This window comes from Callorhinchus milii, unplaced genomic scaffold (assembly GCF_018977255.1).
Source record: "Callorhinchus milii isolate IMCB2004 unplaced genomic scaffold, IMCB_Cmil_1.0 Scaffold5, whole genome shotgun sequence".
Lineage (NCBI taxonomy): Eukaryota > Metazoa > Chordata > Chondrichthyes > Chimaeriformes > Callorhinchidae > Callorhinchus > Callorhinchus milii.
In genome coordinates, this window is record NW_024704746.1 from 11165261 (window position 1) to 11184766 (window position 19506).

Consider the following 19506-nt stretch of genomic DNA (forward strand, 5'->3'; position numbering starts at 1 on the left):
CACTTGGAAATAGGAAATCTTTCTACATATTATTAAATAGGCTTTTTCTGCCTTGTTTTTAAAATACTGAAAACCAGCAATTATAGAGAGAACTAAAGTATGGGAACATCTGGTGCAGCAGTCAAGCCAACAAACCTGCCCTGCTGTGTGGCACAGTATCAGCTTGCCATTCAAATGAAAGCCATCTGAGTGCAGGCACATGCAGCACTGTGCAGATGGCCCTGTGGGACTAAAACAGGTCATCACACACCATAGCCTGCCTGCTGCAATGCAACAGTTCCAATGTATTCTAGGAAAGAGGCCCAAGTGCATTTGAAGCATGAGACATATGTTATTAGAGGCTGCGTCTGCAGACAAAGAGCCCCAATCTGCTATGAGAAGGGTTCTTGTCAGCATCTCATAATGTGGAGTCCTGTAGCTCAGTGGTTAGAGCACTCGCTTTGCAAGCGAGAGACCTGAGTTCAATTCCAGGCAGAGGGCGAAACCTTGGGCAAGTTTCCTTACTCCACACGCCTAATAATAATCCCTCCAAAAAACCAAAAACAATAATTAAATTGGTCATTTTCAATCTACGACTGTTTGTGGGACATTGCTGTGCGCAATTGGCTGCCGCGTTCGCCCACAAATATACAGTCAATTCACTTTACAGTGTGTTCTGTGAAGCGCTTTGGGACGTCCTCCTGACGTGAAAAGCGCTATATCAAATGCAAGGATTATTATTATTATTATTATTATTATAATAAATGTTCACATAGGAATGTTTTCAGCACTGCTTCGAAATGACCATTTGACCCAAGAAATAATCACACACACACAACTCTATCTTTCATTCGCACAATCAATTTCAATCTAGTTCTGATAATGATCCTTGCATTTGACATAGCCCCTTTCACATCAGGAGGAGTTCTCAAAGTCCTTCATAGGATTTACTGTAAAGTGTAGTGACTGTGTACAAATTGGACGCCACATTCACTTACAAAGTACTCGATTACTGCACTTGTGTGAAAATTCTGTGAAGCAAAATTGAGACCTCTCAATGAGACACAGCGCTACATCAAATGCAAGAGAACTCATTGAGATATCATCAGAGTACTGCAGAGGCCAGCACTCAATCTCATTCTCAAAGTGGGACCAATGCATTATTCTGTACAAGTTCAGTGTTACTTCCTAACAACTTTCCGCCTCTTGTTTCACAATCGAGCCAGTATGAGATTGAAGTATTCCGGATCTATCCTGGCACCAACCTTACAAATGAGCTCCTTTAAAAGATTCTAACGTTACAAATAAAAAATAAGTAAGGAATAAATGTTGAAAGATAAAGAAATTGGGGTTTTATTTGATGTAGGCTTCAAACAGATAGACGGCTTTAGCTTTTCAAGTTTAGTCAAGCTTTAACGACTTGGATCTGTCCCACTGTTTTTGTAAACTTTGTCCTACTTTTCATGTTGAGAAACCACACAGATGAGGACTATTTGTACGAAAGAAATACATGATGTAAACATAAAAGAAAACAAAACACAAGGATATGAGGTCATAATAAATTTAGGAAGAAGACAACAGTTGTACCAAGGGGTACCTCATTCATATAAATATACATATTATAGGAACAAACAAATATATTATTATTATATATGAAATGCGTAGGAATAAATCCTTTTGAGAATTTTCAGGTCGGAGATTCAGACTCCAAGTGTGGTACAGACTGGACAGCATGGCTGTGTAAAGACAGGAAGAGGATGCTGGTTTATAAATGTAGGATTTGGTTTTACAGTTCCTCAAATAAAATAAGTTTTTCACCTCACGGTTGTTTGTAGGACATTGTGCTGTGTGTGAAATCGGCTGTGCTTATAAAATACACAGTCACTGCACTTTACAGTATGTCCTGAGTTGGCGAGGACTGTGGAAATATTTTTTGTAATAACATTGATGGGGTGACATTCACTAAGAACATGGAGACCTATCCAAATCTGTAACATTGAATTTTCTCTTTATCCTTTGATCACTTTGGTGCATGGGTTGGGGGGGGGAGAAAACTGGTGTGACTCATATTTGTTCTGTCTCTTCAATTTGATGGGAAAAATTGGTTTGAAAGAGAACATGTGAGGGAAGAAGCAAAAGAAATACAAGATTTTGAGTTTACTTACCTATACCTGTTGGTAAGAATTGCATTTCAGGAGTAACATTTCAGGAATGAACCACCATATTGCTGTATTGTTTGGCTATAAACTAAAAGGGATTTTCTCCAAATCCAGAAAGGTGTTGTCAGGAAAGGGAGGAGCTAGAGAAAGTGGCAACTGATCAGTGAGAGGGAGGGGATATGTATTCAAATTATTCTTTTCATTAATTACATTTTTATTTATTTTAAAAGCGGTTAATCAGTGCAACCAATTTAAAATGTGAGATAATCTCAATTGGGACGTGCTAATGTCTTCAATAGTTTATAAAAGTAAGGCTATTATATATATACACAGTCACTCCACTTCACAGTAAACCATGTGAAGCACTTTCCCGATGTGAAAGGCACTATACCAAATGCAAGGAGGGTCGGGATAGATAAAACCTGATGAAGCTCACCACAAGGAAATAACATCTTGACATGAAGGATTACCAGGTCAGTAATGTGACTAAATTCAGTCGGCAACGAATAGCTGCTGTATTGAGAAAGAAGAAGAAACTTTACAAAATATAGAATCATACAAATGTTTATGGCACTGTTCTCTCACAGGAGCTATCTACTCTAAACCCATTCTCTTAATCTTTCTTCATTGTGTATTTTTATAGCCTGATCATACTCATCATACCAAAATGACTCAAGTGTAGGGATAGTATTTATAGATAAGCCAGGTAGTCAATTGTGAAGGAAGATCCTGCAAAAAGGTTATCGTTAACTGTGAATTTATGGTAAAGACGGCACTTTGACAAAGTGCCTTTGCTCCAGTGCTGCACTGTACGATAGGTTAGTCCTGACATGAGGTTTGAACACAAAAGCCTTCTGTCCCAGTGGTGAGAGTGCTATCAACTGAGTCAGACTGACACAGACACCTGATGGCAAACGGGCAAGTCGCACTTCAGGTCACAATGCCGGGTTGGCGGTTACAGGCACGATTCCACCATGGTTACAGATCTTTTGTGAATCCTGTATTTTCAACCCTGTTTGTTGCAATTTCATTGACCTTGTGTTTCAGAGTAGTTTCGGGAACAGCTGCTCTGCAGCTCATACAGCTCGCTGATAAGATTGGTCGTTCACTTCATGGCTTCATTTGTGGGACATCGCTATGTTCAAATTGAGTGCTGCGTCGCCTACGAAATACATTCACTGTACTTTACAGGAAATCATGTGAAGCATTTTAAGGTGGCCTCCCGATGCATGAATTATCATGATTATTAGAGTTAGGAATATCCTATCATGCTGGGAGGATTGCATTCCCACTATGTGTGACTCTGAACAGCTTCACACAAAAATATAAACACTCATAATAATAAATAATCCTTGCATTTGCTATAGAGCCTTTTCACATCATTGAAGAGTCTCAATATACTGTAAAGTGTATATCTACAGTATATATATTTTGTGGGTGAAATGTGCCAGCCAGTTGCGCACAGCAGTGTCCCACAAACAGCCATGCTGTCTTAACCGCCAGCATCATTTAAAAAAAAAGGCCATACAAACCGATGCGTTAATATGAAACATAATTTTATTTCAGTATTCAAAACAAAATCAAGACATTCATGTAACCATGATTTTAAAAAAAAGTGAGGCAAGCAAATGGCATTCATACGACATCATCCCTTACAATTCTTGAGGTATGTACCTGTACATAAAATATTGCCCCTGTGCGAGTTAGTTGAGATACATTGCACTCTACCCTGCAGCCGGTCCGAGTAACTCAAACTCAAAGTAAATAAAACTATATCTTACGCATATAAAAATAACGAGCCTTAATGTTAATCTTGAGATACAATACATTCCATGATGAACATGTGGTCAACAATTGTTTTGCCTTTTTTATATCTGTAGGCCGAGAACTTAAGAGCAGATTGCATGCTTGTAGAATGAGCAACAAGTCTGCTCCTTCCACCAACTGTGTGAAATCTTCCCCATTGTGGACTCTTATTGCAAGAACCATTTGTGATCAGTTTACCATTGTCTTACAACACATAGTTTTAAAATAATGAAATCCAAGTTTCTAAACGAATCCCACGCAAAATTACAGAATGGTTAACTGCTACTACAATATGCGTCAAGGACATTTTATGCTGAAGCTTTGTGGCATGTTGCATTTGTAGTTACAAATCTCACATTGAAATACTCAGGAGTAATTTTCAAACCCAAAATGTTTTCTGCTGGACTGAGCAGTAGAGCAATATGCATTTTATTGTACCACAAGATAAATGGTACGCTAACATTTTTGGCTTATTAACCATAAATATTTGTGGACAAAATATTTCTCTCTAGATGTGAGCCATCACAGCTTGGAACATTACTTTTCTGTGTGTTTACATAAGATATCACCAAATCTTGGCAGATAAAGAGCTGATAGAATCAAAGTCTTCCTAAGAACGTTGTCTTCGAAACCTGGTATTTAGATATAGATAAACAAATTGAATAAAATCTTGCTTATAATAAGATAAACATTATGATGTAACCATTCAAGTGCTGAATTTACTTTATATCCTTTAATACATAAATGTGTACCTTGACTTCAATAAGAGGTAATCTCCATTAAATGCAGTGAAGTGAACATGTGCAACGCGAAAAAAAAAGCATTTGTAAATCAACATTTTTAAATATATTCCATCATTATATTTTGGTAAATGGTACCAAAAAATCCTGCCTTTTTTCTCAGGAGATTAAAGTGCGGCTTTCTTTTCGTATAAGTTAAGTTTCTTTGCAATAACCACCATCGATGACAATAATTTAGACACTTTCATTAGTTAGCTAGCCATTAGACCAGTGAGACTTTCACAGCAACCAATATATTTTTGTGTTCTCAAAGTAGACTAGGCATGTGATCGGGGTGAATTGCTTGAGGCCTGGCTTATTAAGTCCAAGTAGATTTTTGATTTGAGGAATCTGGGGTAAGAGTCTTTCTGCATCAAGCTGTAGATCTTGCTTTGTGCTTCGTTAAAGCACGAAGGGGTTGGCTTTAGGATGTTCTTTTTGGTCTCTTCCATGGTCAGAGATTCCAGGTTAACCTGAGAAGCAAAACAATTTAAAAGAGCATGTTAGTAAACCGATTCTACGCCGTATTAAGATGCCAGAGCAGGATTGCTTTTTTGCAAACAGTCAAATTATTCTGTTGCATTTTGATATTTTAATTCAAAAGTCATCTTAAGAAAGACACCTTCCTGAGTTTGGGCTAAGGCTCAGTGAAGGGAGCGCCACCAATCCTTGGAAGTGCTCTATAGGGGCCCTGGGAGAGTGCTCAAGATGGGAATACGTATCATTCCCTGTCGTTTGCCCTGAAAAATAAACTTAAGATAAAAGATTTTAAGTGCGGGAATTCTAATTCCCGCACTTAAAATTGATAAAAGTGTAATCACGTCATGGCTGTTTGTGGAACAATTTAGCTGCTGTGTTCACCTACAAAATACACACTCGTTACAGTTTACAATGAATCCTGTGAAGCGCTTTGAGATGTCCTAACAGCGTGAAAGGCACTTTATCAAATTCAAGGATTGCTTTTTTTTAATATAAAGTTACTTTGGTTCTGATAGAAATAGTGTCCCTTACTCCATTGTTACTGACTTACTTCTTTAGGAGACTGAGTTGCGATGTATTCATCGTAGATCTTCCTTGCTTTGGCGGCCAGTTTGACAGGTGACTTGACTTTCTTGTAATCCTCACAGGCCAGCCAGAACTCGATATTCTCCTCGCTGTACTCTGACTGCAGGAATTCAGTGAAAGCTGCCAGACCATCTGGTGAAAAAGATAAGAAAGGTTATTAATAATAATAATAATAATCCTTGCATTTGATAAAGCGCTTTTCACGTCGTCTAGACGTCTCAAAGTGCTTCACTGAATATACTGTATTCTGGCACGAGTTTAATGAACAAAACTGGTTAATAATAATAATAATAATCCTTGCATTTGATATAGCGCTTTTCACGTCGGGAGGACGTCCCAAAGCGCTTCACAGAATATACTGTAAAGTGAATTGACTGTATATTTGTGGGCGAACGCGGCAGCCAATTGCGCACAGCAATGTCCCACAAACAGTCGTAGATTGAAAATGACCAATTTATTATTTTTTGGGTTTTTTGGAGGGATTATTATTAGGCGTGTGGAGTAAGGAAACTTGCCCAAGGTTTCGCCCTGCCTGGAATTGAACTCAGGTGTCTTGCTTGCAAAGCAAGTGCTCTAACCACTGAGCTACAGGACTCCACAGGTTAAGTGCTTAGGCACCACTGAGAATTGACAATGCCAAGATTCTCTATTCTGTAGGAAGTGTGTTAACATTTTAAAGTGAGTGAGATTATTTTTTTGTTCAGTCTGTGTTTATATCTTAAACTAAAACATTGTATATCAATTGGTTAACAAACTTTGTCAATAAAACTGAGTTTTGCTTTCAATTAAGAGCTCTTAGACATTCATCCTTATGTGAAAGTTATAAGCGAAAGTTGTTGTTGCGGTGTCTAAGAAACCAAATTGTTTACACTCAAGCAGATTCCTTCAAGCAGTATTTGGAACAATTAGCATGATGTACAAATGCAGAAGCATCTTTCTACAGGCTTCCTCTTTTATGGACGTGATCAGAAATGACCCTGAGAGTGACCTTGTTTAAGGAGAACGATGGGAAGCAGAACTCAGGACTGGAACCGGTTACCCAGATTTTAAGTAACAGCAGCCCATCTGGCTTTTGCTCATCGGGACAGCTGACAACATAAACAAATACCCCTCTTGTGTGTCTTCAGGGCTGGCTGCTTATACATACATCAGGCCAGGGGCATGGGAACATCTTGCACTGACACAGGGACAGCAGTGCTCGTCTTGTGACTGCTGTACAGACAGGGACATCCAAATGAAACACTGAGTCCCATGTCGTAAGACAGTAGGGAAGGAAGTCGTGCTTTGGCTCACATGAAGTGGCAGCTGCTGCTTGTCATGACATAGTCTAACCTACAATGGGACAGCCTATACCCTTCATCTCTTTACAGATAAATCTATGTGAATCTGTTTTTATTTCATGAAAGGTCACTGGCTTGTTTTTACTTTAAAGGGACCTCATTGCAGTAAAAAAAAGTGTTTGCCCGACCATTATGGGAAGATGCAGAAGAAGAAGCCCTTTTGTCTTTGGTCATTGACAACACGCGCAATGTATCAGGAGTGTCTCAGAATACAGTTCTGTGTTTTGATGAATGTTATACCCATGTATTGGTACACATAGAATCTGGCCAATGCATGGTTAGATAATGAACCTAATAGATGAACAACACAAATGGGATGTCTAGAAAAATAACTTACATCTGTTAGACAATAGCTTCTCCAAAGTTTCACTCCACTTCTTGATTTCTTCATAACACAATCTAAGAAACGAGAATGAGTGACAGGTACATTAGAAATTGACTTTTCTCACAGCTGAGTCTCCCCAAGCCGGTGGGCAAGAAATATAAAATAAATGCAATCACTCTGCTATTTAAATCAGAAATATAATAGCTTGTGTTTTAAATGATGTATTAACCAGAATAAATGCACGTTTCTCTATTCCTTCTCAGCATTTACACGAAATGAGAAAGAATGCAGGAAATGCAGCAATTTTCTTTAAAATATATTTTTGTAATGTTTTGCCTACAAAATATACACTTTTCATCACATTCATTATACTATTACAACTTAATATTTACATTATACAGTCAATTCACTTTACATTATATTCTGTGAAGCGCTTTGAGATGTCTGAACGACGTGATAAGGTGCTATATCAAATGCAAGAATTATTATTAGAGTGGTAATCATGATCCCAGTGATTATTTGTTTCATTGGAAACTGGCAACTGAAAGAGCTGAAGAATATTCAGGGACATTGCTGTTAATTTTTGTTGTTAATGGTTTCTTAATTGGCTTTTCCCCGGGTTACTGGACACAGCTCTATCTGTGAGAAGCTTTGAGATATTTTCCTATACAAATGCAAGTTGAGGTTTTTATTGCCAGCACAAATAATAAATCTTTCCAATTAATAACACAATAAGTGAGGTTTATCTTCATTGATTCCTGCTGTTACAATAAAAACCAGAAAAGCTTTCATTGTCAGGGCAGCATAAATTTGGTGTGAAGCAATATGTCATCTTGCTTGCTTTAGACTTCCTCACTGCACTAAGACAAACAGAAAATAAAACTGACTCCACTGAACAGGCAACCAGTAAAGGATGCACTTGTTAAATATTACACAGTTTAATTGCCTGGTTTTGAGCACTCTAATGATATAATAATAATCCTTACACTTGATATAGCACATTTCACATTGGGGGGGTGTCTCAAAGCACCTCATCGAATATACTGTGAAGTATTGTGACTGTGTATTTTGTAGGTGAAAGATAAAGCCCCTCAAAGCGCTGCCCCACTTGAAGGGCACGATATAGATAGAATATAGATAGAAGATAGAAGTTGTTGTTGTTGATGATATTGACAATGACCACTTGAAAGCATTTCCTCAATAATAATAATAACAATAATAATCCTTGCATTTGATATAGCGCTTTTCACGTCGGGAGGATATCCCAAAGCGCTTCACAGAACACACTGTAAAGTAAATTGACTGTATATTTGTGGGCGAACGCGGCAGCCAATTGCGCACAGCAATGTCCCACAAACAGTCGTAGATTGAAAATGACCAATTTAATTATTGTTTTTGGTTTTTTGGAGGGATTATTATTAGGCGTGTGGAGTAAGGAAACTTGCCCAAGGTTTCGCCCTGCCTGGAATTGAACTCAGATCTCTCACTTGCAAAGTGAGTGATCTAACCACTGAGCTACAGGATTCCACAATGACAAATCGACCTGCTCAATTCACACGCTTGCTATGGATTGTTTAAAATCCAGGAGATTGCAGACCAATCCACGAAAATACTCTCAGTGTTATCTGCTAGCCAGCAAATCACTGATTCATGGGGAATCAACGGGGGTTAACTTGTTTCAATCAATTAACTTGATTCCTTGCGTTTTGACTTCAAGGATACATACACCCCTTAGTGGTCAGTTGATGGAAGGGCATTGTGAGGCTGGAACTTAGGAATTTGGCTTGATCCTTTGACCAAGCTTAAACTAGAAGTTGTATTGTTTTTCTTGTAACTTAGTGTTTTCTCTTAAATAGTTGAGTGTGTGGAGCTGCCTTCATATTGTCTATTTTTTTGTCACAAAGAACTCTCACCCTTTTACACAAGAAGCAATTTGATAGAAATCCCATAACTTTGGGAGATTTCTACTGGCCTCAGTCTCTCGCAGAACAACAACTTGGGGCTGTGTCCAGACTTGGAAAACTTGAGTGTCAGACTCAGCACAATACCACTCTTTAAAGAATGGCGTTCGTTAGACAAAGATCAGCGATTGCTAAAGACCTTTCTGAAGATGACTGTACTCCTTCAATATTGGTCTACTTGTGGTGTGGGAGCAGGAGGAGGGCAGGAATGGGTCATGGGCAGGGGAGGATATGAGTCAGGGCTGAGTGTGCAATGGGAAAGGCGGGAATCAAAAGGAAAGGGGTAGGAGGGGGTGGCTGGATAGATAAAAGGGTAGATCCTCAAGAAGAAGAAGTGAAAGGCAAATACTTCACTCCTCAATAACAACAACAACAGATTACACTTGTATACAGCCCTGAGAACAAGCGAGGATGAATCTGTCGAGAATGAGTTAGGAGAGCCCTTGGTAAATCAATCAGTGTGGGACAAAAGTACGATCTGCTATTGAGAGACACAATTCTAGTGCCACCTGTGTGTGAGATCATCAATGACAGAAGTATGTCGGCACTAAGAAATTCAACATTATATTTTCAAGTATAGTAAAGAAAGAATCATCTTGGGAAGAACGTGCTTACCTCTGAGCTGCCCCGTTTTTGTCTTTTTTATTGTAAGTGGAGTTCTGATCACATGGTGCTTCAGGCTTAGGGAGCAGAAACCCAAGGCGATGCTTGATATCTTTTGCACTGTGAGGAAGTATTGTAAGAGTTAGTATACATATATATACTATAAGCATTTTGAGATGTCTCAGAGACGTGATAAGATGCTATAACAAATGCAAGGATTATTATTAAATATATATATAAACAAAACAATTAATGGTGTGGTTTTGTGGACGAATTTCGCTTTCATCCAGGTGAGATATATTAGTGTTGGAAAATGGACACAATATGGGGATTCAGCAACCCTCCTGTTCTACCCCAACATCGCTGAATGAGACTGAGCCAGGTTTTTGCCACTGTAAGAGTTTTGTTTTGTGGTGTGAAATTATACCCATCACAAAGTGTGTTGAGATTAGCCAAATTTGTATGATACAGGGCAGACAGAGGAGACATTCATTCTATCACTCTGTGTTGGATTTGAACTCAAGGCCCGTCTAGTGGCTAACTCACTGATACCCTCCCCACTTCTACAAAATACAGGCTTTAAATTTACTGATAGCTCTTTGACAATCTTCAAATGTTTCACTGTTCCAACCTAAAGTCTATGTTTGTCCTGAATTATTTTATAACAGATGGAAGTCAACGTTGCCTGACATACAATAACTAACATAGCACTTATTATCTATAAGATATTATCTATATTGATATTTAGGCTAAATGCCAGGTCTATACTAATCAAAATCGTGTTGCCATCAGTCAATACTCAACCAGAAACAGTTTGGTTAACAATAACATTTTGTTTGCAAGAAGGTGTATTAAAACATGAGAAAGAATTTATTCAAGCAAATATTATCACAACTAGAATTGCAGCAGGATCATACATTGCTATACTGTGAAGAGCAGAGATTCTTTCAAACAACAATTTTTTAAAACTGTTTTTTACACAGATAAAACCACAGAGCTTTCAACAGTTTATACTTCACTGTCTCTTTCGTATGAATATGATTTAAATTTGAATGCATAGCGAGAAAAATCGCAAAATGGCTGCATGCTATGCGATTTGAAACCACGTTTGGGGTAACTAAGTAAGTGTACACTCAGGTGATTACAAAAGATGAAAGATTTACCTTTTCAGGCAAGTTGCCGGCAATGCAGCTAGTCCTCTGCACATCTTGATTTCCAGATGAGATTTTCCTAAAGGATAATCGGTTTCTGTTCACGCCTGGTGATTTGAGGACAGTCTCGACTTATACTTCGATATCTTGAGGCGTCTGATCTAGCTCTGCTCAGACTGAATGCTTTTATATTGTAGGCTTAATGGACAGAAGCCAGCTGACTGGCCAATAACAGCCTCTGCAGTCAGTTAGCATTGGTGACGATGACAGCACAAGTGAACAGCCAGGATGCTGCAAAACCACATTTTTTTTAGCTGGATTTTAATCCCCCCACACCATGTGTGTGCGATAACGCTGTTTATTTTTCCCAAAGAGGAATTACACAAAACCTAAGCTCAGAGCTCAACCCGATTTTAAAAAAAAGATGACTTCTGTAATATGTTCTGATTCAATGCGTAACAGGTTTACTGATCAATTGTGATATCTTACAAAAATTAAACCTAATTTATAATCATTCGGCAGTGTTAGACTGAGAGGTAGATACTGTTCATGAATCTTGCAGGAAATGGCACAGGGGTAGGCTAGATGGACATACGGACATTCTTCTCCTGCTTGACATTATTGCTATGTTATTACGCTACAATAAGCATCTTTACCAGTGTTTGCAGCTATTCCGTGACTTGGCATGTTCTCAAAACCGAATCTGCTTGACACATCACAGAGCTGTCTGTGCTTTTTTTTCTCGAATTGTTAGAAAACAAATAGAGCTTGAAATATTTGCTTGAGATGGAGTAGACCAAAAAAAAATGAAATCATACTACCGATCAAACATGGAACTACTTAGACTCATCCGAATTTTAGAGGGGATGGTGGGGGGGAGCTGCATGGATAGCTTTGGTTTCCTGAACTACATTACATCTGAAGCTATGGAACTCTGCCTCCACCCATCCGCCTTTGCCCCTCTTCAGGTTGCACCTGAATCGCTTAAAAAAAAATTAGTCATTCAATCCACGACTACTTGTGGGGCACTACTGTGCTAAAATGGGCTTCTTTTTATTTCCCACAAAATACACAGTCAATCCACTTTACAGTATATTCTGTGAAGTGCTTTGAGACGTCTCAAAGCGATAAGGCGCGATATCAAATGCAAGGATTATTTGTGCATGCGTTTATTATCTCCCACCTGGATTACTCAAACACATTCCTCGCTGGTTTCCCCAGCTCCACTGTTCAAAAAATCCAGCTCATTCAGAACACTGCTGCCTGCTTACTGACCCGAACTAAACTCCGTACCCACATCTCACCAGTTCTGGCCAGGTTCCCCATCACCGAATGGATCGACTTCAAGCTCCTCACACTCGTGTTCAAATCCATTCACTCCCTGGCACCTCCCTACCTCTCTGACCTCCTCACTCCCCAATCCACCACCCGGCGCCTCCACTCGACTGGTATCGGCCTCCTGCTTGTCTTCGCGCCCTCCGCTCCACCATTGGAGGTCACACCTTCAGCCACAACTCCCTGAAACTCTGGAACACTCTCCCTCAATGCCTCCGCCTTGTCCCCTCGCTCCTCTTTGTTAAGTCTTGCCTAAAAACCTTCCTTCTCGACCATGCTTACATCCACCTCCTCACCAGGCTCGGAGTCAGGCTCCGCCACTGTTAAGCGATCTGAGACGCTACCCTGCGTGGAGGGCACTAGATGTTGTTATTATTGTAGAACTGGGCTGAATTTGGGTCAATCTGAAACTCGGGAAACTTGTTCTCCGCACCGTGCTTTGAGCTATTTAATATTGGGATCGGAGAAATTTATTATAATGGTGAAGAAACGTGCTGCAGCTTTCTGTCTCTTGGTTACTTGCAGTTACTTTGGCAGCCACTACTAATTTATTTACAATCACCTCATCCAAGCTCTAGCTGAGTGAATTAAAATCTGATTGAGATGGTTATTATATGTTCTAAACAGCAATAACCCCGGTGTTTATAAAAAAATACTATGACAACAAAACAATTCCCATCACATAGAAATATCAGGTTACAGACGGCAGATTGTGTGCAATGTGAGTTTCAGGAGCCAGCCTACAAAAGTAGGTGTACGATCAAATGAATTGGCAGCATCTGTCAGGGCTGTGGAGTGTAAGCGAAATGAAATTCACGAATGTGAAAGCAATTTAATTTGATGAAAATCTATTCTCGGTCCTCCCCCTTAAAACTTTGCACCACTCTTTCCTTATTCTCTGGAAATCCTTCCAAACAATGACTGTAGGATGAATTGTTTTTGTAACCCCTGAAAAGGTTTGGATGAGTAAGGATGTCTCTGAAACACACAAAGGTAATGCAATGCAATACAAAGTGCTTCACAGAATATACAAAGTAGGTCTTGAGATGGACCTTGAACGAAGTGAGGACTCTGGAATGGAGTGATATTCAGTTGAGTGAGGGCAGAAAGGCAGATGGGCTGAAAGCAAGTTTTCAGCAAATATAATTTGCATTCTGAGTCACCATACCAATTAATCAGCGCTCAATACAAACACAAACCAAATAAATGCAACCAAGTATTCGGAAAGCTAAGTACAATTTTTCTGTAATAAGCCTGCCTGATCGTGATCGTTTTTCCATATCCCTTCAGTGAGTGAGGTTTGAATGAAAATCAATCCATGTTCATACATGCCATAGCAAACCATCTTTTCTTTTATTAAAAAAAACACTAGGTAAAGCCTTTTTCTTTTATTCCCGGTAAAACTTTGAGCCCAAGCAAATACAAAATCAGAATCCCACGAAGAAAAGACATGCAGGACAGTGGTGAATATCACTGTTGATAATTAACAGATTGCCAAAAGTGAGTGCGATCCAAACCTAGCTTTGCTTATTGGCAGCTTTGGGAGTCTCTCTACACACTATGGCAAAATTATTTCACCCAAAGTCAGTCCAGTTCTCTGTGCAGCTGATACCTTTGTGGTGTACAAATAGTCACCGGATTTGACAGTCCACTTAATTATCTGCCAAGTGCCACAAGGCATTTGAACATGTTAATTGGAGTTGAGGTACAGATCAGCCATGATCTAATAGAAAGGCGGAACTGGCTTGAGGGGCTGAATGGCCTACTCCTGTTCCTATGTTCCTTTATGTTCTTATGTTTAGGTGCTGTTACAACACAGGTCCTTTTTATCTAGGCCCTATTGTTATTATTTTTTGTTAAGCAGTGTTGTAGTTACTTTTGAACTTTGAATTAACACCCCTACTACCCAAGTATCTGCCTATCTTTCTTTTAAACAGCCCTGTCTGTCTCTCTTTTAAATAACTCTATTGATTCCATCCCTAGAGATTTCTGGGGCAGATATTTCCACAGCTTCACGATCCTCTTTGTGAAGAAATGCTTCCTGACCTCAGTTCCAACTGGTTCTGATTTTAAAGACATGACTCTACCAAAGGGAAGAGCCATTCATCATCTAACCCGTTAGTACAGCCAGTAATGCAACATGAAGTCATGTGTCTTGCATCAATATGTCTCTTTGAAAGATCACTGTACAAGAGAACTGTAATAAAATGCTTTACAACCACTGCTTCTAAACCAGGAAGTGACCTGCCTGAAGTGTAGGGCATAACTCTTACAAAATCTAGTGAATTCCCAACTTCCAGCAACAGACTCAGACTCCCACTGATTCTTGTTAATAGAGGCATGGAAATAGGAAAAGGTTTAGATTGCCGTAACTCATGAGGAATGTGGGAAAGTTACAATGCCTCCCCTCCAACTCAGCCACCAGTCAACTCAATTCTTCAACAAGAGGTCAACCAGGGTTCCTAGTCCCGATTTTGATACCGTGACACAAAATATAACGTGGAGGTTGGTAAGACGGGGTCAGGATCATGTGATGTCCTCCATAGTGGAATAGCACTCTACTGTAGGCTCACAGTAGAATGGAGACTTGGGCAAGGTAGCAGAGGGTGTCCATCTCTATGGTAATTATCCCTACTGAGAGTCAATGTCTTTCAAGCAGAAAATTGGAGGTGGAAAGACACACAAACAAAATAAAATAGTGACGATTAAATTGTGTTGTAAAAATCTAGGTTGTGGGGTAGAGAATTAGATATCCTCTGGGAGCTGTTCCAACACTTCTCCCAAAACTCCAACAACTATAATGGAAGTGTCCACAGTTTGTAGAATATCACTGAAGCTCCAGGGCAAAATCAATAACAGCGCAAAACAAGAGAGATAAATCACTAGATTGTTGAAAGAAACTGACTGCACAAACGTAATTTCAAACAAAATTAGATGGAAATGGGAAAACTTCTCTCTTGAGGTTTGAAGGCAATTTAGGAACTGGTGTCACCAGTAAATGGCACCACATATTTTATCAATAATTTCGAGATTATGTTCTCTGAAAGAAACTGAGGAAGACAATGAATTCCATTAGATTTAAGAAACAAGGAATGAGAGATGGTGTGTTACGTTTTGAATTGAACACAATGATACATCTGCCACATGAACAAGAGAAGAAAGTTCAGAGGAGCAATGCGCATAATAAAATAAATAATTGTTGCATTTGGTACATATCCATTCAGTTGCAGCATCTCAAAGCGTTTTTAGAGAAAATTGCTGTCAAGTGCAGGTGACTGTTTATTTGTTAGCAAATATGTCTAACTGAGAGAAAGTAGTCAATGTAGACAGAGTGAACTTATAGGCTGGATGTTAGAAGACTAAAACCTGCACATCTATTCACTCTTTTATTCACTGCCCATGAATTGGATTCAACTTTGAAAGCAAATACAAATATTCCCTTTGCTTCCCTTTGTGAATGTCTCTGTCACATGCAAATTGGACCCTCTACAAAAACTGTATATGAAAGTTCATCTAGGCTTGTTTTAAATAACATCTTGTTTGTACAACATGTTTTAATAATCCAATTAGTAACTGAACTCCTGCATCCTTGTTTGTTCAGAGAGGCCAGATCAAAGTGAAAGCTGTGTGTGCTACAATCTGTTGTCGGAGCATGGAACAGTTTGTTCTCAGTCATAGTAGTTCACACATGATCTCATTATCAGTGGAACTAATTGGGATTTTGTACCACACCATTTCTCCTCTTCCTGGCACAGCAGTGAAAAGACACACTGCTTCATTAAACAGCTCTCTGTTACTCATTCCAAAAAAACTCTTACCGTTCTTGCTTTTTGTCTGTTCTAATTTTAGTTTACATTTGTCTCAGGGAAGGAGCTTGGAAGATTTCACATGATCACAAGGTAAACAGGGCTCTTCATTTAATACCATTTTTCCAAAACACAATACTGTCTTTGCATCACAGCAACCAGCTTTTTTTAAACAAGTCTTGGACTCAAACATCCTTCCTGATTACCTGTTCCATTTATTAGTTACTCTTATTGGTATCTGTCTTGAAGTTGCCCCTTGCAACCTTAAACCTACGTCTTCTTGTTCTGCCGTCTTGGTGAATCAGAAAGTATTGTTCTGGGTTGAGATGATGGAACTGGTCCATCAGTTTTCTTCCCTCTTCTACCAGTAAGTGTTCAACTCCCTTTCTGTTTGGCTATTACCCCATGGGGCCATGCCATCTGGCAGTAACTCACCTTTGTGGCAATTATTCATGCTGATTGGTGGCAGGGTGCTCAGGCATGGGGCACCTCTGTGGTCTACTGGTATCTGCACATACATACATACCTTACAGCACAATGTGCTCCTGACAGGGACCATGCACAGGAACCTTACCTAATTATTCCCTCTCTAACCCCAGCATGCTGAGGCCAATTGTTGATGAAATTCCTCTCCCGGTTATGATAATAATAATAATAATCCTTGCATTTGATATAGCGCCTTATCAGGTTGTTGAGACATCTCAAATATATTCACAGAATATATTGTAACTGTGTATTTTGCGGGCGAAATGCGGCAGCCAATTCAGCACAGCAGTTTCCCACAAACAGTCGTGAATTGAACAACACAATTTTAAAAATAAATAAATATATTAATCCCGGAAAGCAATCCCAACTAACAAGCAGGTTCTCACATACTGTTACGTAAACAGAGGCGTGTTTCTCCCCACCCGGGAATCAAACCTGGGTCCTCTTGCTTGCGTGGCTAGAAAACTATGCTACGGGATCAGTTAACTAACAGTTAACAGAGATAATAATAACAACAATAATAATAATAATAATCCTTGCATTTGATATAGGGCTTTTCACGTCTTCTCGACGTTTCAAAGCGCTTCACAGAATAGACACAGAACAGATCGGTTAACTAGGCACAGAAGAGCTCATATTGTGGTAATTTCTTTTCAGGTGCACTCTGGGGGACTTTTCTGAAGTCTTTATATGTGTTCTGAGGCTCGAGAAACTGTGCCAACTATGTTCAAACAGGAAATATGAGCAAGGTAACATCAAGAAATGGCACCTCTTAGGTAAGCAAGTTGCATCATTCCAGAGAGAGAATACGCATTCCATTGTGGACACATGGAATTTTCATGCAAAAGTGTCATTTACATGCAGAATCTCAGTCTGGTTTGGATACCTTTAAACAGGGTGATGGGTTTCCGCAAATGCCCACCCCTCAGCCCCTCCGCCTACCTAGACAAAGTGGTGCCATAATTAGAGACTATTCTCTTCCTTGGACGTGTGCCAAAAGTAGATCACTAGGACAAGCAGATCGGATTTGTTCCAGGAACGATGGGAATCAACAGGATCTTCAGAGCTGGATCAGGACAGATGATGAAAGTGGTCATAGTGTGGGCAGGGAATGAAATATTGTTGCTCCTTCTGCTTTCCTACATTAAGTGAGGCTCATACGTCACCACAAGACAATGATAATAAGTGGAATCCTTGCATTTGATAAATCGTTGTTGAAACGTCTCAAAGCCCTTCACAGTATATACTGTAAAGTAGATTGCCTGTGTACTTTGTGGGTGAAGAAGGTTATTGGTTACAATGTATGGATGACAGCTGACTTTATTGCTTAACAGCTTGAATAAATTTCCAAATTATATGAATTATTTGAATTATAATTAATGAGAGGTGATTTATTTTATATATAAAATTGTCACCTGATGAAGAAATCAATAAATCCATTCGGGTTCTTCTTGGAAGAATCTGAGCCAATAAAATAGACATTACTGACTTCTGCCTTTACTCAAATTAGGAGTATTAACTTTTCAATTCACTTTGGACATCTGCGCTTATCTTTTACCATCTACTACTGATTCAGATTCAAATGCCTGAGCTATATCTGAACTGGTTTGGGAAGGAAATGATATTTCTTTTACAACCCAAAACCCCATAAATTCAGAGATAACTTCTCATTTTTCATGTGACCTCATTTTGTCTTCCCGCAAAGATGTTAATGAGAAATTTCCTCTAAACTGCAATAAAACATAATTATGGTTTCTTTCACTGGCTTTTTTCACGTTTATTGCCAAAATGTAATTATCCAATCTATGAATGTAAAAGGATGGTTACGTTTTTAGTAAATTAAGCTTTATGTAACTAATGCAAACAGGCGGCAATTGTTTTAAGGTTATTAGCTGTTGTTTCGCCCACAAATATACAGTCAATTCACTTTACAGTATATTCTGTGAAACGTTTTGAGACGTCTAGAAGATGTTAAAAGCACTATATCAAATACAAAGATTGTTATTATTATTATAGCTTGATTTGATTGGTAATGCTCTTATGTTCGAGTGTGGACGTTATGCAATCAAACATCAGGTCAAGAGCTCATAGTCTAGGCTGACACTCCAGTTAAAAATGATCTTTGCATTTAATATTGTGCCTTTCACATCAGGAGAATGCCCCAAACACTTCACAGGATATTCTATAACGTGTAGTGGCTGTGTATTTTTGTGTGTGAATATTACAACAGACAATTTGAACACAGCAATACCCCTCAAACTGCCATGAAGTGAATGACCAATTTTATTTGGGGGATTGTTGGCCAAGATGTGGAGTAAACTGGAGGACAAACTCCCTTCTCTTTCCAAGTAATGCCTTGGGATCTTTACTGTCTATCTGAACAGCCAGACGGGACCTCGTCTCATTCTAAAGGATGGCATTTCCGACAACAACAACACCCCCACTCCCTCACTCGCTCCCTATCATAGTGTTGGAGTGTCAGCCTAGAATATGAGGTCAAACTCCCAACATGGGGCTTGAATCTACAACCTGCTGACTCAGTGAGAGTGCTGCCAACTGAGCCAAACTGACACACAATCAATCAATGCAAAATGCTCACTTTGGGGAAGAGTTTACCTGCCCTGCACGAGTTTCAAAATTAGGAATGCGTGTTGCTGGGAAATGAAATACTTTTCCTTTCCGGCCATAAACTAGCTAATTGCTTTATTCAT

The 19506-nt window shown here is 39.2% G+C and overlaps 1 protein-coding gene across 1 annotated transcript; it reads right to left on the minus strand.

Moving 5' to 3' along the window:
* Positions 1 to 4940: 4940 nt before the first annotated feature.
* Positions 4941 to 11320, minus strand: LOC103180041 (regulator of G protein signaling 4). Its single transcript, XM_007895654.1, has 5 exons — positions 11181 to 11320; positions 10030 to 10137; positions 7466 to 7527; positions 5754 to 5920; positions 4941 to 5196 (listed from the first exon to the last, which is right to left on the minus strand). Exons 1-5 carry the CDS (start codon positions 11222 to 11224, stop codon positions 5002 to 5004), a joined length of 576 nt encoding a protein of 191 aa, XP_007893845.1. The 5' UTR covers positions 11225 to 11320; the 3' UTR covers positions 4941 to 5001.
* Between the last annotated feature and the right edge of the window lie 8186 nt (positions 11321 to 19506).

Excerpts from the sequence above, each read along its gene's own strand:
- LOC103180041 (XM_007895654.1), bottom strand. The coding sequence starts at position 11,224 with ATGTGCAGAGGACTAGCTGCATTGCCGGCAACTTGCCTGAAAAG. Across the intron at positions 10,138-11,180 it reads CCGGCAACTTGCCTGAAAAG|TGCAAAAGATATCAAGCATC; the intron begins GTAAATCTTTCA and ends ACTTCCTCACAG. Across the intron at positions 5,921-7,465 it reads GAAGCTATTGTCTAACAGAT|ATGGTCTGGCAGCTTTCACT; the intron begins GTAAGTTATTTT and ends CTTTTTCACCAG.